This window comes from Trachurus trachurus (genome assembly GCF_905171665.1).
Source record: "Trachurus trachurus genome assembly, chromosome: 9".
NCBI classification, from domain to species: Eukaryota; Metazoa; Chordata; class Actinopteri; order Carangiformes; family Carangidae; genus Trachurus; species Trachurus trachurus.
In genome coordinates, this window is record NC_139895.1 from 9886390 (window position 1) to 9909524 (window position 23135).

The 23135-nt window shown below is 41.9% G+C and overlaps 2 protein-coding genes across 3 annotated transcripts; one reads left to right on the forward strand and one right to left on the reverse strand.

Moving 5' to 3' along the window:
- Positions 1-1702: 1702 nt before the first annotated feature.
- Positions 1703-8035, reverse strand: lrrc8ab (leucine rich repeat containing 8 VRAC subunit Ab). Of its 2 annotated transcripts, XM_083979373.1 has the most exons (4): positions 7926-8035; positions 7191-7316; positions 2589-4710; positions 1703-2424 (listed from the first exon to the last, which is right to left on the reverse strand). In XM_083979373.1, exons 3-4 carry the CDS (start codon positions 4701-4703, stop codon positions 2149-2151), a joined length of 2391 nt encoding a protein of 796 aa, XP_083835499.1. In that variant the 5' UTR covers positions 4704-4710; positions 7191-7316; positions 7926-8035; the 3' UTR covers positions 1703-2148. The 2 variants fall into 2 exon arrangements, with proteins under 2 accessions (XP_083835499.1, XP_083835500.1); XM_083979374.1 differs by lacking the exons at positions 7191-7316; positions 7926-8035 and adding an exon at positions 6486-6563.
- An 850-nt stretch (positions 8036-8885) lies between these two features.
- On the forward strand, positions 8886-14233 carry hscb (HscB mitochondrial iron-sulfur cluster cochaperone). Its single transcript, XM_083979578.1, has 6 exons — positions 8886-9373; positions 9503-9599; positions 12459-12548; positions 12722-12866; positions 13643-13690; positions 13853-14233. Exons 1-6 carry the CDS (start codon positions 8970-8972, stop codon positions 13945-13947), a joined length of 879 nt encoding a protein of 292 aa, XP_083835704.1. The 5' UTR covers positions 8886-8969; the 3' UTR covers positions 13948-14233.
- Positions 14234-23135: the final 8902 nt, after the last annotated feature.

Below are 23135 nucleotides of genomic sequence, written 5' to 3' on the forward strand. Positions count from 1 at the left end.
AAACTCAAAATTTAAAAAAAATTGAGGAAAAATATAAAACAACAAAACTGCCCTTTACCATTTTTGGCCTGGGTAGTCTAGTGCAGCTTTAAAGACAAGTATCTGCATCACAACCTGGTCAAGAGTTTGAACCGAACAGATGCTACGACAAAAATAACTCAACATTAACATGACAAAACCCCAAATGAGTAAAATTAAAAGTTAAGGCAACTGACCTGAAATCAATGGCTCTTTAAAAAAAACACCTTCTAATCTTTCTTGTCAGTGAAATGACTAAGTTAAATTTATTATTTTCCTTAAGTGGAATGTCACTTGTTTATTAAAGCTCTAAGCTTTTAGACGCAAATGGCTAAATTTTTTAGACTTAATGATGTTTCAGAAATGGCCATTTAGGACCTTATTGCATTGTTCTTCCATTAAAAAAAGGGGAAAAAACTCAGATTAAAATACTAAATTATTTTTCAACTCACCCTAATGCATTGTGTAGCAGTAAGATTAAAGGTTCGCATTAAAGGTGGTTGTAAACTCACATGCACGTGAACAACATCAACACTGAACACAATGTTCAGCACAATGTTTGAGCAACACAATTCAGTTTTTTATCAAAATAACAAAATGACTTCCCATTAATTAGAAACATCATATAACAGTGTTATAATAAACAACTGAAAAGAAAACAGGTCTCGTCTTTAACTTGTTGTTTGCAGACATTAATACTCAACTCTCAGGGCATACATGTAGACCAGTGGTTGCATCCACCATGATCAAGATTTAAAACCAATCTAGGTTTCAGTCAAGCAGCTTTCTCAGTTTCAGACACATTGTCAGCATTTGAAACACATTTCAACATCACTGTTAATCCCAAGCTTCATATAAATTCTTAAATTGCAGACATGATTCATCTCATTAAAAAAACCTTTTCAGCATTTTCCCCATATTTGTTCATCTTGGTTTGTGCAATTCATTGCAAACAAAAACTGTGAATGCAGCAGCACGATTATGAAAAACGATTTGCTCAATTCCCACTGCTTAGTACACTGACAGTAAGGGTTGGGTATCCGCTTCCTGTTGAGATGCTTCAATAATGTAACTGTGTGGGAGTTTTTGTTTTGTTATGCTAGTCCACAGGGTGGCATTCAGTACAGTAACTGCCCTTCCTCAAACACACCACTCATCTTTCCTCAGAAAGAGACCATCAACCACTTCATCCTGCCAGAGCGATGTCCCAATACCACAAATAACGGTAGTTGGTACCAATACAAAACAAGGTCCATGATTCTCAATACCGAAATCGACACACACACAGTGCACTATTACACACCTCTTCTCCCCACCTTACACAACACTTTCTCACACACAAGGATCTCAGAATTTACAACCTTTCTTGTCATGACTCATCATTAAACCTCCCTTATTTGGGGAATTCACATCATACTAACACTTTTGCATTAGACATTTTCCAAAATATAAGCACACGTTAAGGTATTTGAAGGCTTTTCTCGTCCCACTGGAGCAGGCAGACACACACACACACACACACACACACACACACACACACACACACACACACACACACACACACACACACACACACACACACACACACACACACACACACACACACACACACACACACACACACACACACACACACTGTTAACCAGAGTTGAAGTTTGTGTGGACAGCCTCCTGTCTTTTTTTTCCAATTTTCTGATTTTTCTTTGTGTTATGGTGCAACTGGGAGTTCTATACAGCTCAAACAACTGAGGCAAGTGATTACAAAGCAATAAGGAAGGAGAAGTCTTAGAGATACCTACCTACCTCATGTGTAACACACTGCCAGTCACAATGGCACTGCTTCAATGTTGCTAAAAAGCATTCTTACTGGCCTACAAACCTAGGGAAGTGTTTCTAGGGGAATAAACAAAATCAATTGGACAATTAAAGGGGCCAAGGAAACAACCAGAAACAATATTTTGGTTTTGCCAAACTGGCACTGGTTCTTGATACCCAACCTTACTGACAGTACACCACAGCCAGTCTATTGACGGCTTCAGCAAAGCCCCTCTGGGACAGTATGGGCACTCCTCCTGTGTCAGGACCTGGTTCGTGAGTATCTGTTTTCGCTCACAGCGACCTGAGACCTGTTTAAACTTGTTCTTTGTCAACTTTCCACAACTGTTCCTTAACCTCTGTGGGCAGAGTGTTGAATAGGTCTTCCTCCACCACAAGGCCGGTTCTCTTCAGCTGTCGGCACTCGCTCAGCTCCACAGGCAGACACTCCAGGCGGTTTCCTCTCAGCTCTAGCTGTGTCAACCCAGTCAGCTCTCCGAAGCGCGACGGCAGAGACTGCAGGCAATTGTTCCCCAAGTTCAAAGTGCGAAGCTTCTTGCACTGGAACAGCTCATTAGGCAGACTTTCAATCTGTATTTCAAGGCGGGGAGGTTGTTGTGAAGGGAGAGAGAAGGAGAGAGATTGTAATTTATAACAAACAAATTATTGCAAATTAACCAAAACAGAAAAAAACAATCTATTATACAAGCGACAAACAATTAAATGGTTATATAACTGTAATATTCAGCACTCACTCTGTTGGCTGTCACTGCCAGGTACTGAAGATTCTGGAGGAAGCCGATGTCTGTTGGGATGTAGGTCAGGTTGTTATGGCTCAGGTCCAGGAAGCGTAGTTTGCGGCAATAAAACAATTGGCTGGGTATCTTCTCGATCTTGTTTCTGTTCAGGTACAGCTTCTCCAGGTTGGTCAGCGTGCCAATCTGGATGGGAATGTAGGCAATCTGGTTGTACCAGAGCTTAAGGCAAACCAGCCGATGAAGGTGCTGGAAGCTGATGATCTCCTCGATGGTCTTCAGGTTGTTGTCCTTCAGGTCGATCTCCTGCAAGTTGTGCAAGCTGAAGATCGAGTGCGGTATCCGCTCCAGATCGCAGCGAATGAGCTCCAGTTCCGTCAGGTTCACCATCTTCTTCAGGCTGTTGAGCACCATCAGCTTGGTGCCTTCGTTGTTGATGGAAAGCTTCTGGAGGTGCAGGCCCACGTCAGTCACCACCTGAGGTAGCTTGGTGAGATTGCTCTTCAAACGAAGAACTTTGAGCCTTTTGAGCTCTCGGAGACCGTCGATGACGATGTAACGGTTGTTCTCTGAGCTGAGATTCCCAGTCAGATGAAGCTCGCTCAGGTTCTTCAAACTGTAGATCCACAAGGGGATCTCCTTGATGTCGGTGAACTTGATGTGCAAGGACTTCAAGTTCTCGCGCAGAAAAGCCAACGCCGGAGCTTCGATTTTAGCTGGCGTGTGATAGAGCCACATCTCTCGCAGGTTGATCAGCTGGGCGATGATCGGGGGGATGGTGACGTCCGAGATGAGCTCCAGTTTGAGGACCTCCAGCTCCATCAGGTCAAACACTGTGTCTGGAATACCACTCAGCATGAAAAGGTGCAACTCCAACTTCTCCTGAGAGTTCTTAGTTATCCTCTGCCTGAGCTTGTCCAGTGTCCACTCGTTGTTGAGGTTCAGCTGCCTCAGCTTGTTCTCGCTCACTTCCGAGAGGAACACAGCGAAGCGTTTGGAGTACAGAGGGTCATACTGATCGATCATGTGCAACATAAATGCAAAGTCATTCTTCACATCAGGTATGTCACTATAGCTGCTCTCCTCCCGTATCGACTCAAAGGAGTACTTCTTTAAAGAGCGCCGAAGCATCCAGCAAAGTGTGTACATGCAGATCAAACCATACACCACCACTAAGCTAATGTAAAAACAGGCTAAGATTTTAAAAAGTGTAGCCAGCGGATGGGCGCAGCGATACACGCTGTAGCCCGTCAGACTCTCTATATTCACAGAGCAGTCAACACTGAATTTAATATCGTGCACGTAATACCCCGTGTAACAGATTATCAAAATAAACTTGATTACTTTGATAATAGTCTGACGGATGTACAGTCTGTACACAATGTCTCCTTCTTCGACATGTATACGAAACTTCTTCACCTTTTCGAACAGGGCTTTCGCCTGTTCGCCCTCTTTTTTGTCCAAAACCCCCGTCTCCGTTCTATCTACAATGCCTTGCTCAAAGCGAGTCTTTGTCCTTTGCAGCATAGGAACGCTTGCCTCAACATCCTCGCTGATGACCGACTCCTTGTGGTGGTCCATCGAGCCGTTCATTTTCATTGGTTTCGGGTCGCTCTCTTCGACCACCGTCTCCGACAGCGCCCTCGTTGTCCAAGGGGAGTCGAAGCATTTCAGCAAGATGGATACAAAGTGCTCTAGTTTGGAACTAGTCCGTGGAAACTTAAACCAAAAGTTGCTGCAAGCGAGGAAAATAAGGGTGTGGAGTAAAACTAGGTAGGGGAAATACTTGGCGAACCAGTGCAATCTATTCTCATAGCACACGGCATCCACATAGTTGTACTGGTGGCGGTCCAGATCGTACTGGATCCCTTTGGGCTCCATGAACAGTGACGCTGAGAGGGTGGAATTGAAGTTCCTCTTGCAGGTCTGATTGACCACCCATTTACAGGGCAGGCAGATCATCTTGTCCTGGGTGACCTGCAGTGTCCCTCCAAACACAGAAATCATGAGCATAACAATGGAGATGTAGTCGGTGAACACATCCCACCATGGTTTCAGGATGCGGTATGCTGGCTGTGTGTCCACAAAGTATCGCAGCTCGGTGATGGGGATCATGGTTTATCTGTTTAAAAAAAAAAGAAAAAAAGAAGAGTATTTGAGGAAATAAATATCACTGGAGTGATATAATACAGTGTTGTAGAAATCAAATTATCCTTCCCATCAATACCTGAACAGCCTTTACCTGGACTACAACACAGCACCAAGAGGACAAATCAATACTACAATGATAACTAACAAGGTCATACATCAGATCATTCCACACTGTTAGTTTGAAGGCTGTCAGGAGCAATGAAATAGAGATTCCCAATTGTTGTTGTGACAAACAACCACTTGATTGACTTCAGTGGGAGGGCTACTGCGATGCTCATTTGCCCACTTCTTAACAGACACAATTAATCTTGCTTTCAAAGGGATGTCATACTGGACATGGCATTTCAAATGCTGTAGCCAAATGGAAAACCAGCAAATTATAATAAAGTCAATTTATCTGCATTTTAATTCGATCCCTGTTAGATGCAGCTGAAGAATTAATAGGCTGTCCTCGTGGAGAGAAAAAAAGAAGCATCACATGTGCAATTAGTGTTTTCCTAGAATGTCTATGCAAGCTGTTTAACATAATAAATTAGTAAATTACTGGGCAAAGATTGGCTTAATCATGAAAAATGTATACATCAGATTTTCATATGGACTGCATCCTAATTTTCCAACACACACAAATCCCTGTTTTGGTATTATATTGCCAACTATGTCACCAAAACAATCGTTCTGACCAAAAATAAGGGCTTGAATATTTTATCTTTTATTTTTATTTATTTTTATGCATTCAAGTATTCACAAAATTTGGTAGAAAAATCAAATAGTTTCACAAATAGCAATAAGACCACAGTGCCATAAATCAGTCCTACAATTGCCAATGCCTTTGTAATAGTGTTTATACTGACTCCAGGGTAATGTTTCTTTGTAACTACCAACTTGGGACATTTTATGCTGCAAGAACAAGTCCCAAAACTGGGGCATAAATTAGCGTTTTTGCTAATGCTGGTTCTCTCGTCCCAAAAATGATGTCTGGAATAAGGTCCGTTGTTCAAGGGAAGTCCACTTTTACATTCTCCTTGTGTTTATGCTTGCACTCTTCACTGTAAACTATCACTAACTTTCTAAGATGAAAGACTTTACAGAGGGAGTAAGCATGTCAAAAAAGTTTGAAGTTTAGAGGTGGTAATGCTGAAGTCTTGCAACTATGGTGTAACTCATGCAACTGTGATGTAACTCGTTGAGCCTTGCAGCATTTAACTCTGGTGGTTGTATTTATGTTTCAGAACCATAAATGTGATCATAAGTTGTGAAGACTATCCTGCTGAAGAAAATGTGCAAATATCATGAACTTGTGTCTGTCACAGACTTGATTTTTTCTTTAATGCAAAAATCAACGGTAAAACCCCCCCATCAATGACCAGTACAGCTTGGCTGAACTGAATTTTAAATAATTTCTGTATCAATGCAATAAAGTGCCTTGAATTGAGTTGACAAGTATTTATTGAATTAACCCAAACTGACCAATACTGCTCAGCACTGAGAAATACAATCATATTTACTGTGATTGAGGATTTTATCCACATCATCCAACCTTATTTAGTAGTAAATGATATGTAGCTGTGTTGTACCTCAAATCTACACCTGGGAGTCGGGACACAGGCAGCAAGAGGAGGTCATTACTCCACTACTGGTGAAAAATACACCAAAGCGAAAAAGAAAAAGTAGCAACTGAACAACATCTTGTTTGTGCATGAAAGATAGAAAGGCTCTTAATTCACTTGAAAAAGTTGTTCTACTTACAAATCCAAAATGTAAGATAATGAAATGACTCCATACATAACCGGTCAAGAGTAATCCACAACTACCCCGCTGCTGTTGCTGTACATATCAGAGCCAGATAAGCCCTCCAAATCAACCTCTAGCCTTGTGTGAGCGCGACACACCCTGCATGTAAGCTTAAGAAAGTCACTCGTCTACAGATGATGTTCCGTTTTGGCTCGTTTAACCCAAACAACACGAACGCCAGAGGAGCCACCGTGCTCCCCTGCTCTCTATTCTTAGCCATTTCCGTTAATAATACCCAGAGTATTGTCTGTGGGGGCCTTGAGAAGCACCTCCCTCGACCTTCAGGAGGAGATCCTGTTTATCTTATAGGAGCTGCTGTCTCCAACCAGTGTCTCTCTGGAATAATCTGCCGTCACCTTTTGCACCCCAGCCACCGCCCCCCCCTAAACACACACCTACACATACACAACAAGAATCAAGAGCTGGCATTCAACACAGCAGTGTTCTTTGTTAGGAAACTGTAAAAAAGCGGAGAGGAGTCAAGACGCCTAGTCTGATCCTTGGCCAAATAAGCATACTTTAGACTGGCCCCGGTTCAAAGAAAATGTTGTACACATAACAGCTATTCCAATCTCATACTGTATACAGATTCCTGTGCATATGACTGGATGGATGGGGTACTAGATGATGGAGCACACTCTCAATATATGAAATACTCACAAGTTTGGAGGTGTTATCTGTGCTCCAGTGCTTGATGATGTCCCTGGTGGACCAGCCACTCTTTGTGTGTCCAAAACTCCTCATGGACCTTTCCCCGACTCATCGCCATGAAGTTTAATAGAAGATCTGGAAATGATATACACACATTAGGAGATAAACATGAATATGGATCATGCTGTTAATAAGTTTTAAATCACCTGTGTGCATATAATCTGAAACAAGTCATGTCTAAACAGTATAATATGATAAACATTATGTCTGTTATAAAAGAGTAAATGGTTTATCGTTATTAGATACATTATGCTGTCAGATACTTTTGTTTTGGTATAAATGGATAAACCCCTTTTATCCATCAGTCAGCGCTCGTCACCCTAGCATGGAGTGCCTTTGTCGTGATGCTAGTTAGCTCGGTGAGCTTCTCGTGAAAGTTAAAACTGGGTGTTTTCCCTCTGTATACAGTAAACGATATGACAAACTGGATTTATGGAAGCGAACTAATATCTGCTAGCGAGCTGTGCACCAGCAATGGTGACAATAACAACACATTTTGCTGTTAAAACGCGTTAGCAAACTCAGCTAGGCTGCTATTAGCTACTAGTGAGCTAGCCTAGCCTATAGCTACACACACCGGCTCCAAAGTTTACATCCTGCTGAGACCATGACGTTTTATGTGGCGGTGGTAAACGGCTTAAGACGCTTAAAGGAAAGAAAAAACTGCTGAGGTGTTGGACTTACAACGTTTTAGTGGGCTGCGATCAAATCCAACGCTACTTTTATAACATCAGTGGTTGCTAACAAACTGTGTTTTGCTGATGCTAGCAGCTCAGCATGATGCTAGCTGTTGTTTTTCTTTCCAGCAGCAGCAGCAGCGGCAGCAGCTCCGTGACGGTCCCAGACCAAAGAGGGAGGATCGGATCGGACAACACAGACGTAACTCACAGGCGGCCATCTTGGGTCGGCCAGTTTCCTTCCCACATTATCTGGTTTTGTTTTATGTTCCTTCATGAATCCCTTTCGAGCATGTTAAGACTGTTGGGAATATAGTGTATTAATTCGTTTTCTATTGCTCTTTGCTTTTTTGTGTTTCTTGTGTTAGTATCTTTTTTTAATACTACCTACAGGTTCGAAATAAAGGCTTAAAACATAAAATAAATACATGTTTTTACACTTTTGTACTGCATTTAATTTATCCACCTGTATTCCCTATCCTCATAGAGAATATGTATTTTTCAATTGCTCATTATAATAAAATAAAAATCTTGCGTCTGTCCACTCACTCTGATTCTGGCTGCAGTAAGGTGGATGATCCAGTCAACTGCACTAAAAAAAACAACTCATAACTCGGTGAAATTTTGACCGTGTATAGCCACTGCTAAGTATGCAGTATCGAACTGCATTTCTGATGTCCATGACGAACCAAACCGTTTGAAAATCGGTCAAATTCTGGGTTATTTTAGTAAAACATGCACATGAAGAAGGCATAAAGCTCTGAGGGAGTGAGCACTAGACCGACGTAAGATGGCGGCCGTGTGGTGGCGACGCCGTGTCAGTGGACAGCAGAGTTGGGTGAGTCGTCTAGTCTTTTTTATGTACCGTGTATCTCTGGTGGTCCTGGGTCTCCGGCCGAGCGGTGGCGCTGTGGGCGCGGTTAGGAAAAGGTAAAAGAGGAACTCTGCTTCCTCTGTATCTCTCACACAGAGGAAGATGTTGATGTTTTGACAGGGGGATCCTATGGTTTGACTGAGCACTTTATAGTATATTTTTAACATTAGAATAGAAATGCTGTCTTTGAACTCATTGCGGGCTGTGTGCTCGTCCGGGGCCGCCGCTCTGCACCCGAGCTGGCTGCTGACGAACCGCCTGTCTGTTAATAATAAAGCTGTTACATGTCCAGCAGCACACTGGATGTCCACCACCACCAGCAGCAGCAGTCTCCCTGGCAAGGACGCTCACGCATGGCACCGCAACGTGAACGCCAGAGCCTCAGCGCAGAGGAGAAGAGGGTTAACCACCTACTCCACTAAACAAGCCAACTCACCGAGGAGTTACAGCACAGGCCAAGTCAGACAGAACTGCTGGAACTGCAAAAAGCCTATTGACAAAACGCCTGTTTTCTTCTGCGTGTCATGCAATGTGGTGCAACCCCCAGAGGAAGGGGCGTCTTACTTCAAGATCATGGATTGGTAAGTCTCTTTTCCCCTCTGATTTTTATAATTATTTTATAGATTCATGTTTGTTTTGATTTTTTTACCCACTGTTATTTGATACACTCAGCAAAGCATTTCATGACGCCATGTGTTGCCTCTTTGCAGTGACTACACATTCACACTGGACACACAAAAGCTACAGAAAAGATACTTGCAGCTCCAGAGGTCTCTACATCCTGACAACTTCAGCCAGAAGTCTGTGGTAGGCAGTGGGGGTTAGGGGAGGGGTGGAGGGGGTCTGAGCAGAGGTCAGCTGTGAGAGATGGTCTGTGAGTCAGTGGAAGCTTTCCTATCTATTAGCAGCAGTGGACACAGGAAAGTGGGTCTGACCCTTTGTCCCTATTAGGCCACTTGACTGTGCATTTTTGTTTTGTTAGTATAATACATTGCGACTCGGTCAAGGAAATGATATTGTGCAGAATTGAAAGTTGGCTTTGTGAAAGTACATTGTCTCGAATGTTGCCTCCACAAAGCAACTTTCCTACATTATGCAACCATGCAAACAAGGCCACGGAGTCAAGAGCTAAACAACAGAGAAGTTGAAAGCCATCACATAGATGAGCAAAAATGAAAATAGAGTGAAAACAAACAGGTCAATTGTTCATATTTTTTATTGTATGATTGCTAATAGGGGACACATAGGGGAAAGACATTAATGATGGCTCATTTCCGTTAAGTCATCCAGCGGGCGACATGGGAAACTTGAATTGTTGTCTGATAAAAACTGATAAGACATAACACATGTCCAACAATGCACACACTATAATAAAACACATAATATTAATAAAGGTGGAGATTGATACAACAGCAATGGCCCTTGCAAAGCAGTTGCAGTGCACTCATACCACGAGTATAATGGTTCCCCTATCCCTTATTAATATCCTTTTAATTACACCTGACAACTTGACATGTCTTCCGTGAAAAGGTCGATGGCAAAATACTATAACTCGTAACTTAAAACAATCTTAAAAATAAAGGTTAAGTAAGAGAAGATTGAAGTTTGACATATGGAGACCTTTTCCTCCTCCATCTGTCCATAATATTTCATAACTTTTGCTACAATCGATATCTGGTGAAGGGAGAAATTATGAGTCATATGTCCCAAAGAAACTGTGCCGTTAAAACTAAAAATCCAATTTTTTGACTTAAAAACATGTTTGGTCAGAGGAGGAAAAGAAGGCAGTGGAAATTCTACCTGCTCAAACCATCCAGAGAAGTTAATTATAGGCGACAACTAAGGGCTACCTTCATTATTTATTCATATACCAATTACGTCCGTAATTAATCAGTTAATTATTTTGTTTATGAAAGCTCATAAAATGGGAAAATGCCTGATTAAAATTGTAAAAAAATTGCTTGTTTTATAAGGCCAACACCCCCAGATACAAAGATAGTTAATTCATGACCACAACAAAGAAAAATTGTAAATTCCAATCACAGTCTAGAGGCTGAAATCATGAATGTTCGGCTGTTTCGCCTGAAATAACCATCAAAATCAATCTTCTTGATTGAACAACAAATACATTAATTGACAAATAGACTGATTGATATATGTGAACTGCTCTTACCTCATCCCTTTATATAAATGTAAAAAATTAAGTATCTTAAAGCAAATCATTTGAACAGTAATTTTTAATGGGTATTCCACTAACTTAATGCATAAAATTTCAGGTTATGAAGAATGGCAGCTTTAAGGCTTAGTAATATGTGCTATCAAGTTGCATTATGGGACATTTTTCAAAGCTTGACACATATTAAACCCTAAAAGTTGGGATATTTCCGCCCCTGTCGCTTTAAGAAATGATTCTTAAAATGCATGCAGCAAACCGAGGACCGAGGAAATAAATTAGCCTCTATCTTCCTCTTCACTTTTGGTTTGTCTGTTTTCATAAGGAGACAAGTGAACCTCTCTGAAGCTGGAATTTTGTGCAGAAAAATAGAAAATAGATTTGAGGTGCTTGCTAAATTGCACTGTTCCCAAAGCACAGTTGGGCTGATGAGAAAAGTAGGACTATATTTTACATAAAAGTCTCGACTAAATCAGCTTTAAAAAAGTGTCACAGAAGGAAGTGCGACTTTGAAAAATAAGACCGATGGTTGTGAGCAGCTTAAAGTCAAATACGTTTAAGGGTTATTTCACAAAGTAGCAAATAGTGGACAAAAAGTTTCACATCATCCGGTTTCTCCCCCTCGCATGAATCATTTCAAAAATGAAAAGTGCACGGCAGTTTAGAAAGAATAAACATTATGGAGACTAGGAGGAGCGGAGGTCTGTTGCTTCACATGTAATTTATTCTGTACACTCGGGTGGAAAAGCACAATGCAGAATGTTGTCAAGATATGATATGAAAGCTAAACTCATATTCAGCAGAGTGTGAGGGAGAGAAGAGCTCGCCTAAATGGTTTCCTCACACACAACCTGTCCAATATTGTACTGACTCTGTTTTATTTATCAGCACCTCTGGCCATTTTTTCTTAATTAGACATCCTCTAGCCTCGGGGGTCTTCATCATATATAGAAAACTCATTACTTATACAAGGCTACAAGGCAGCCACCTACTGCACTGGTTGTTATTACAGAAACAGCTCCACACGATGGGCCCATGGGCCGGAGCTCGAGACTATTGATTTTCTCGAGAGCTGACAGACCTGATAGCTGCAAAATGCACTCAGATCTGCCAACCATTTCCAAGATATTTTCCTTCCCGTCTTGTTTCCGCACATCTGTCGTGTCAAACCTGCACCTGCATGCCTTGAAGGGTCCCAAACTGCTCGACTGCAAAAGGGAAGTTGTACGTCATACATCTAATTGACACTATAACGCCAAGGACTCGGCGTTTAGGAAGTTGACAGCGGTATAGGTGCGGATGGCAAAGTGTAAAAATATCTCACATTGTGTTCCCTTTTGATATCCAATTCTAGATAATCTGGATTATTTGTTCAAAATGCAAAGCATGTTAGTCAGAAATCACAATGGAACAGGTTTTCCTTCTCGGAGGAATGAATACAGAATGAACTCGTCATAATTAGAAGCAAAACTCAACAGAGCCTTCTCTTGCAGAAAGAACAGGAGTATTCAGAAAACCAGTCGGCTCTCGTGAACAAAGCATACAAGACTCTGCAAAAGCCTTTGAGTCGCGGTCTTTACATGGTGAGTGTGAAGTCTCTGCCTCTAATGAACAGTTTATTTTCATAACTTCAATCCCCTGTCTGTCTGATGTCCCCTCCAAGAGAGACAGCCATCTTTACCATCTGACACTCAGGAGTAGTGACATGCTTTTAAAGGCGCCGTGCAGCTTGATGAACTGCCGTCCTGTGTTTCAGCTGGAGCTGCAGGGGATGCGAATAGAGGAGGGCACCGACTCCGGGGCCGATGCCGAGTTTCTAATGGAGCTGATGGAGATCAATGAAGCTCTTGATGAAGCCCAGACCCCAGAAGAAGCCAATAAGATCGCCCAAGACACCAAAGGTAAACGAATATGTCTCATCAGTTTATTCAGTCAGAGTGTGGGTAAGTGACTTGAGCTAATTAAATGAGGAGAATTTGGCAAGTGCCCGGTTAATTGGTCCTTAGCTATTTCAAAATAAGAGTAGTTTTATTTTGTATTAAAATGAAACAATATTAGCAGCAGAAGCATGGTTTTATAAGCTTGAGCAGGTGGTAAAGGGTAAAGATTTGAGTTCTGGTTGATTTGGTGAAACCTGTGGTTTCCATGGTAACAGCAAGTGGCGTTTAACACTACAAACAATTCCCACCCCTTGTGCCGCTACTTTGTCAGAAATTCAACAGAGGAGCAAGCGGCGGATCTGTTTACAGTGCAACCAAACAAACCCACCTCGTGGGTGTGCATGCATACGCAGACGAGACCAGCACTAACAATTAAAAACCAGAGAGTGGTAATTACATACATTATTCAAGGCATAACTAATGACAGAATGGGAATAATTGCCTGCCTTTGATTGACAATGCATAAAAAGGAAGGTACAAAATCTAACAGTAATCAATGAGGCATTCATGACAGATCTGGTCTATATTTGTCTGTGCGGTATGTTGGACTGACACAGTATTTCTCTTTGATTTCCCCTAATGTTGTTTTCACTTCAAATCAAGCAGTAACTCTTCAGAGGCGAGTGTGTGTGGGTTTTTTTTTTGTTTCTTTGCATCTCTAAGAATGAGAAGCACCATATGTGCTAAGTCTTGTTAACATGTGCAGAGCTGGAACTCGTCTCCTCCTTCATTTGCAGGGAAACTGGCAGAATTGACGGAGCAAACAGACGCTGCCCTCCGTAAAGGTATTATATTCAGATGTTGCACTGAAATATTCTCTGTTCCTCCCACTCGTCCCCTCTGTTTGTTTTCTAATCTATGCTGAGGCTTACCTTTAAGTTGCTGAGTGAGTCATTGATTCAACTTCCTTTTGCACTCTCTCTTTTTCTTTTTTCTTTTATTATCAGGGGAGCTTCAAACTGCCAAAGCGCTGCTCGCCCAAATGAAATACCATGCAAACATCCAAGACAAAGTGAAGGAAAAACTTTCTCAATTCATGTAATTTCTCCTTTCATATTTAATATTTTTTAGCCACTTTTGTACAGACGCACAGGAATGACGATACATTTGTCTAGAATAATGTTAAAATTATTGTTCCAACTGAATAATAAAGCATATGTAACGCACAGAACACAGCCGATCTTTTACTTAATCTGATATTTTTGATGGAAACCTATACAGATGTGAGGCTGTAATTGGATACATACAGTATCTCCCTTGAATTTAACTCATTTCACAAGCCTAATCATATCTGCTTGTACCTAATGTATCATTAAAGATGACAGAGATCTATAATTGGTTGTGATTAAAATGCTGCTCAGAGTGTTTATGTGATTATCCTGCCTATCAGTTCAGCATTTTGTCATGTGGGGCACACACACACACACATACACACACACACACACTAGAGACAAACACAGAGGGACTCTCCATCAGTTCCCCGGGTTACCTTTAGGTGGAGACACAACACCTCGGCAGTCGTCACGCACAGGAAAAGTACAGGCTGTACAAACTGGATGTGAGACCAGGAGGAAGTGCTTTATTAAGGTAGACAACCTATTGCATTGTTAATGGTGGTTTCATACATCGGATTAATGCTATGATAATGAGGAAGACCCCGGTGAATGACGATGACTTGATGAGCCAAAGATCTGTGATCTGTTTAACGTCTTGCTCACAAATTGATGCACATTGACCCTGTGCACCTACGCCTGCAGCAGCGCACTGACTCTGCATCAGAATGTCAATTCATCCACCTTCTCCCTCATTTAATTTGGGAAGGGATCTTCTTTTTTTTTTTACTCCCCCCCCCTCCAACACCACAGAGAAGAACTGTAATTACTTTGCAAATTGGAGCTCAAGTCGCATCAAAGCTTTTGATCCGGGAAAGTGATACAGTGATAATCACACTGAAATATGGAGGGCTGTCACTTAATCTCGCTGCAGAAAGTGAACCATCCCGTCTCGCAGCATATGAAAAATGTTATTTGAGACACTCCAGCACCACAACCTTAAACTGCTCTGCGTGTAATAGTGGTTTTACACCGGCACTGTTTTCCTCTGTGCAGCTCAGTCCACCGGCACATCCCTCTGTATAACACATCCTGACGGGTTGTTTATTAAGTCCGGAACAACGATGTCATGTGTCTAAGGCTGTTTCTGCTTTTTTGTTTTTTTTCTCACCGTGGAGAAGCAGCTTCCTTAATACGCATAGATGGACATTGAATTAAACAGGACCACTCCCACCACCAAGGAGACTAACAGGCCTATTTATTATTCATGTTGTAATCGAAAGGCATCTACAGCGCCTTTAATTTAATGAGAAAATGTGATCGACCAACACTCTGAAGCCGCTGCTGTCTCCCAGAACTCTTTGAAATTGAGTTTGAAAGACAAAAAAAAAGAGGAAAAAAGAAAAAAAAAAAAACTCTCCACAGCCGGGCTGTGAAATTGACTTGGATGGGAAAGCTTGGCAAAATGAACTAGGTACATGCGACCACCATGGAGCCTCTGGAATGAGTTAGGTCAGAATCAGACACACTACACAATTTACTGCTGCTGTTGGGGTGTTTACTCACTGCCCATGGTGCCCTGGGTTAATTCAGACATCCTGCACAGGTCTGCATGACCCAGTAAACAGAATCCCTCTTGGTTATCTTAGTAACTGAAGTGGTTTGGTATTATGAGGAGGGGGAGAAAAAAAAAAAAGCTCATTCAATTTCTTATTGAGAGTTAGATAAGGAGATCGATAACCACTCTCATATCTGTCCACTAAATATGAAGCTACGGCTTAGCTTAGTCTTACATGAAGACAATAAAGCAACTGAAAACCAGCTGCTGGCTGTAGCTCCACATTTAGAGGACACACGTGAGCGCGGTATCAATCTCTGTGGAGGAAGACAGATCCTCCCCGTGTGTTATAGATGTTGTTTACTTGCAACCTGAATGACTCACGTTATTGGGTTAAAGATCTCCATGTGCAGCAGCCGTGAAAAATGAAATCATTCTATAAGCGCATTGAGCATGAGTGTTTTGTTACTTGGAAAAAAAAAAACGCAGGAGAACAATTTTACCTGGATTAAGGTGTCGAAATAAACCTCTATCAACGTGACTAATAAAGCATGTCGTAATTTTGGTATTAATCACCTCCATAAGGCCTTAAAAATAAATATCATAATAAGATTAACGTGTTCTTATGACCTACGTCTTAATCATAATGTTCTCCTAATCACATTAAGACTGAAATGTTGGTGGGCCACTGGAACACAATCTTGACAGAAACCTGATAGAAAAACACGTCTCATTACAGACTGAAGGCTTATAATGAGAAAGTGCAAACAACCTGAGAGTCCCTTAGAGACGACGGTCGGTCGGCTATAGTCAGTCAGTAGCCGCCCGGTGAAAGGTCTTGATTGACAGAGGTTAAAACCTAAAGATGACTCACTAGGAGCCGAGCTCTTCTCTGCTCACAGCCGAGCAGCAGTCGTTATGATCCTCGCCCTTCTGCTCAGCCTCTGTGTGACTCAGCTGTTGAGTGTCAGTCCCATCATCCCACAGACACCTCGAGCCCGCTGTGTGCGCTCGTGTCTCACCAGGTAGTAATGCCATTATAATCTACCACTATTAGGCTTTGTTCCGTGTTTTTATGTTGTTTGCCTCATCTCTTTACCAAGCCGTGTCTTTGCCTCCCCATAAAGCTTCCCGAACTATAGCCTACTCTGAAACCTGTTACCCTATGAATGAATAGGCTACAATTTTTGACTCCTACTCCATATATTTCCTGTGTGGTTGTTGAGCTCGACTCCACTCACTCACTCACACTGTGTCAGATTATGACTTTTAAACAACATAGTTACACAGTGTATTCCCTGCAGGCAATCTTCTACACACCAGAGCTACAATCTGAATATAAACTGAACAACACAGCAGCACTATTTACTATTATTCACTTGTGGTGACTTCAACACAACACCTGGCCATGTCCATTATGAATACTAATGTGCTGTGATACAATGAACATACTGGGGAATAGAAACAGCCACTGCTACTCTCTTTGCCTTCTAAACACTCATCCTCTGTCTCTCCGTCTCCTGTTCATCATCGTCTACATCTCATGTTCAACTTTAATGGGGAATCAGTTTATTAAAACTATGGATGTGATATCTCAAGCACTCCACACTTGCTTTTCTTTTCCCACCATGAATGTAATTATAGGTCTAATCGAAACACATTGTGACAATAAAACCGCCTCTCTCTTCTCCGACGCGCCCGTTTGTGGAGGAGAATTCCCAGAGGTGTGAGCCTCGTTGTGACAGATGAGCCGCTCCTCTAAGCTTTTGATATAGGACCTGCAGAGAGAGATTTCTCGGGGAATCTCTGCTCTCCCCAGCAATATGAGGCGATGGCCTGTGCATTTAGACGTGGCATGTTTGTGTGTTTGCGCACACGCGGCTCAGGCTGTATGTGTTTGCGGAGAGACCGGAATCAAGAGCCATGTCGTATCTTCAAATCCCTCTGACTTCGTTGGGCCCGCCAAAAAGCAGTTGTCAAGTAATCCCCTTATCGAATGCCTTCCCTAGAACCTCTTGTCGCATGCATTCCTCCAAATGATATTGGATTTGATCTGGTACACTGCTCCAATCAAATACTTTTGCTGTTGTGTGTTGCAGCCTACATCAGAATATTACTGTTTTACTGCAGTATTTTTATGAGGTAATTGGCTGTCTTCTTGATGCAGCCCAGTCAGATGTGTCTAGTGCGCCACTGGTGCACGTAAGACTGAGTTATGATGTAGCCACTGGTAACTCCCATCTGATCTAAACTCGCTTATAGATGTGAACGTATGCTGACACACTTCCCTAATAATCGGGTCACTCACTGTTCCAACTCAAGTCAACCTTTCTCCACTGAAGCTCCGTGAAGTTAAAGGGATAGTTCAACATTTCGGCAAATTGGCCCATTGCCATAATCCCTATAGTCATAGCAATCAACCTTTGATTTTCGGTGCAAGCTATTTTTAGAACGGCAGAGCAGAGCTGTGAGCTGCTCAGAGCTACACTACGGAGGCTCATGGAATTTGTTGGTTTAACTCATCAAACTCATCAAATACACAATCCAACAACTCCAAAACGCTCTTGTGGACAAGTTGTCAAGTTGTGACCTGCACATTCACCACGCTGTGAGATAATAATGTAACGTTACGTTATGAGTTGTTTTAGGGGCAGTTTTCCGGCAGGCAGTCTCTGCATTTACCTCAAAAACAACCCTGTCTCGTACAATCTGTTATTATCTCGTAGTGTGGTGAATGTGCAGATCACGACTTGTCCACCAGAGCGTTTTGGAGTTGTTGGATTGTGTATTTGACGAGTTTGATGAGTTAAACCAAGAAATTCCATGAGCCTCCGTACTGTAGCTCTGAGCAGCTCACGGCTCTGCTCCGCTGTCCTAAAAATAGCTTGCACTGACAAATAAAGATAACGAATCTACTGCTATGACTATGGCAATGGGCCAATTTGCCAAAATGTTGAACTGTCCCTTTGATAAAGAAAAGGTGGTTCACACAGGTCCTTTTTTTTCAGAGCTTGTAAAGGAAACGTATTTCAAACTGTTTAGGGTCTTGATACATGATTGTTTTCCCCAATTACTTGTAGCTAGAGGTGCGGATATGCAAAAGTAGGAAAGCGAGGAAAAGCAAATTGATGTTGTTGTTGCATCAACAGTACAAAGAGGTGTAATCCCATAAAACAGATATCAAATATCTGAAATGTTTAAAAACAGTTTCCTCAGTTCTGAAGAGGATAATCCCAAAGGAGAGAGCGGGGTACAGTCTTAATTAAACATCTGTAAAGCAGCAGGCTACGGGTGAATCTGAACATTAAGAGGGATTTTTTTTTGTGCTTGGCTGTCCCGTTGAAACACCAGGAGATATTGCCTCAAAAGGCTCCTTTGTGGTTCTTGAGTTTGGAAAGCCTTTGAAGACGAAGAACCAGGGGCTTTAAACAAGGTGTACGCGCATGGAAACACAGATCAGCCATTCACTTTCAGCTGAGTTGAATGCAAACCACTCGCCTCTGGTGAGATCGCTCTCTTCACCTTATCTACTCTGCTATGCTGCAGATCCTCCCCGCCGCCTATCTCGCAGCAATCACATTGTCCACGGTTCAGATCTGGCCTCGTTTGTGTCTCGTCTCATCTGAATACCTTGCACAGCATTGTGTGTTTCGGCGCCTAATCGAGCTCTGGGTTCCACTCTGACACTGTGGCTGTCAGATGGCTCAGGGCGAAAACTTTCACGAATCTTTGAAAACAAACTCAAGCACTCCCTCCTGCTCTTCATAGTGCGTCTTCTTGTCTTAGTAAGAGTCGTGATAGAGCCATCGACGCCGAGCTCAAACTGTGATTCTGACAGAAGAAAGAGAGAGGACGTTTTCATCATGCTGCCTACAGCGTGTCATTTAAAAAAAATGTTTTATGCTTACATAGATGTAATGTCACTGTAAAGTTCAAATGTTTTCACTGTTGTTAATATCTTTCATCTTTTAATTTAGAATGTGAAAGGCACATTGACCCGCAGTGACCCGTGTAAAAGTTACCTTTCTTGTTTGCAAACTGACTCACTTGTGTCTAACCAGCTTTCAATTATTTTTCTGACCCTGTGGGCACAGAGAAAAAAATCTGTAGACACATAAATGACATATTGTCAGCTAATAAAGCTGACAACACGTTAGCATACAGTGTTAACACATCCCTGCAGATACTGATAAATTTTAGCATCTATACATGTGAGGCCAGTATTTTATAGCCTTGCTGTAGTCCTTGAGTAACCCCCTAGAGCAATATCTGGTTCTTAAATGCAAATGTAAAATATGTACATTTAATTTCCATATATGAAATATGTACATGTTAAGTAAAAAACGTATATGCTGTATATATAATAATAATTTCTGAAACCTATTAGAAAATAGAACAATGTTATGGTATATGGTGACATGTATGTCTCGACCATATGTATGCTTAACATAGGCTATATGTATATAATGTATAATACATAAATAAATACTTCCTTAACATGTCCCTTGTGACATGTGAGACATACACCAACATCTTGCTTGATACTGTATATTATATTTCCATATGGGTTAGCAGTGAAATGTTCCTCCATGTAGCAACATCAGTGTAACCTTATTCATTGCGCACATTTGGATCATTTTAATTTTAAGTTAACATTTTATTTTTTTAATATTTAGTTGAAGAGACCCTGAGAAGTTTGCTTTTGGTTATAAAAGAGTCTCATATTAATGTGGACTTCAAACTTCAAACTTCAAACTTTATTTATTTGTATAGCACCTTTCATACTATAAAAATGCAACACAAAGTGCTTTACAGTGTTAAAAAGTGGACGAATCTACATTACCCACACTTGTTAATGGGTCCATTTTCGATAAATATATCGTTTTCGTTTCCCGGACGCTGCCTGGTGGGTCATGGGAATAACGGCGCCAGATCGCTATTGGCATCGTTTATGGTCGGAACTATGACGGTATCTGATCGTCTTCGAATTACAGACTTTTGTTCTTGATAAATTAAAAATTAACGGCAAATGTTTTCGCTTTCGTCCGTCTTGCACCGGTCCAAGAGTTTCACCGTGTGTGCGGAGGCTAATGGGATATGTAATGTGAAAACACTTTGCCTTCTGAAACTCCTCGTAGTCCCTTTAAATCACTTTACTGAGTTTATTATATAGCCTAATTTCATTATCAGTGCTAGTATTTTATTATTTTACATATTCATAGATGTGACACCTGCCACTCTTTGTAAAACAGAAACAATGAGCTAAAAGACACTAAAAAGAGAACCATAGAGCAAGACAGCTTTTTTCCCATTGTGGAGCTCAAATGAAAACCTGTTTTAAGGTTGTTTTGCATCAAATACGGAAAAACCTGGATAAACACACCAGGCAATCTGGTGGTTTCCATGAGTGAAAACAGCTCGGCACATCACAGATCTCTCCCTGTCACATCTTTGCAAAATTGAATTGAGGCGCAAACACTTGTAACAAGCAGCCTAACGTCTTAGAGATTGTAAGCAGCCCGGCGGTCGGTGTGAATGCTAATGTTCAATCCTCCAAGTAAAGAGACGTCACACCAGGCCTCAGCTTTACTGCAGCTGGGCCATGCAGGGACAAGATTCATTTCTTGAAGGAGAAGGAAGGAGCGAGACAAGACGATTGCGTTGTGGTGCAGGTATACAAACCAATTCTGAACTTCTGAAAACAAAATTCTATCATTGAGCTTGATTAATATGCAGGGATTCAGCCAAAATCCCTGCACCTGTGGCAGTATATTACCTTGACTTGATATTGTCCAGGAGTCTCACCACATTCTCCTGTATTTCCATTCAGGTGGTGGCGGTTGTGGCGGCGGCGGTGGGGGGGTTTGCAGTCAACCGTGCACATTAATTTGTAAGGTCTTGCTTTTCAAGCAAACAAAAGAAGCAACAGTCCCCCTGCTCTGTTTGTGCTGCCGATATCTCACATAATGATGACTCTCGTTACTCCATGCATCCTACCAAGTTCAACAACAAGCTAACCTTTTTCTACTGCAGCTGTTTCTATGACAACGCAAGCTCCTGCTGCAACTTTAAAGTGTGATAAACACAAAAGCCAGATAATGGATTTGATTGATCTTGCTTCTCTCCACGGGACTGATATCAAGATTGATAGGGGTGTTTAGGCTAACAGGCAAAGATCAAAAGGTGATCATGTTTGTTTTTTTGCTCCACTTACACTTTTTTTCCCCAGCAGTTCAAGGTTTATGATCAGTGTGTTAGGATTATGACAGGATTTCCAAAGGTGTCATATTGTATTGGACATGCTTTACTACATGGGCTTTTTGCAGGGGTTAGACCGTGCACGGATTCGACCACATACTAATATCCAGGTGAATCCATTTCTGGGGAAAAAGATGCAGACCTGTCTTTTCATGTTATGAAAACAGCTGCGTTATTGCCTGCAGCAGCTATTGGATCTGTGTGTTATTGAAGCTCCGGTCGCCAAAGAAGAAAACCTGGGCTTTTCTCTGCCTTGCTTTCCTTATTGCATCTGACAGGACAGTGACCACATAACTCAATCCTGTCAGCAGCTCAAATTGAGGCCTTTGAGAAAGTGCAGTGCCGCTGAATGTCGGGCTTTGCTCAGCGCCTCCTCAGCTAAAAACGTACAGGAATACCTCACCACTGTCATGGGTTGCAGAGTAATGAGGATTGGTGCTTTTAATCCAGATTCTGATATATATTTATAAAAAAAAAAAGCAACATGTGATGATGCGTGGCACGACGGCGATGATGATGGTGATGCTCCATCCTCAGTTTGAGTCTCTTGCCAATCACCAGAGTGGAGTGAAATTAATCACTCTCGGGTCTGTCAGTTGGCGTCAGCCAGGAGACATTTATCTTTGAACCCATGTCAGTAATTTGGCAATAACGGTTGCTTTGATTAATTCACTGCCTGAATCTCTGCCAGGAGAGCAGGAGTTCAGAGACAGTGACAGATTGATGATGCTTGTATCCTGTAATTCCGTGGCCCTCAAACTTTACAGTGATTATGCTTGTGTAAAAACAAGACAATACAGATAAATGGCGCGCTCTGAAATTTGATGATATATATGAATCATTGTTTGAGCGCGGACCCGGTCTCCTCTCAGGCGTGTTATCAGCGTGGCCGCGGATGTTTGTTGCAGCCGCTCGCTGTGTTGTCGGGAAGTTTCAGCTTGATTTTCAGACTAGTTACGGAGCAGCTCTGAGGATTGGCTGGCTGGCTGGCTGGCTCACCGTGTCCTCAGATCAGCTTCAGTCATGCTGCTTAAGCAAAACTGTTGACACATCTCAAGCTAACAAAGTTCATTCAAAAAAAGTTGAGCCAGGAGGAAGAGAGAAACATCAGAATAGTTTGTCAAAGCTGCAGCAGAAAAAGCTCATTCAGCAGGTGTCACTCCACATCCAGCCGAGCCGCCACCACCCCCCCCGCCTTCGCCTTCGCCTTGGTTTGGGTTTTTTTTTTTTTTCTTTGGACAAACTTGATGTTCACTTCAAAGCCTCTCGAGGGGCCCGCCTGAGAGGTAAACAACACTCTTAGCATATCTTATTCTTTTTCATTTGACAGCTCAGAATTGTAACCGCTTTTTTCCTTGGATG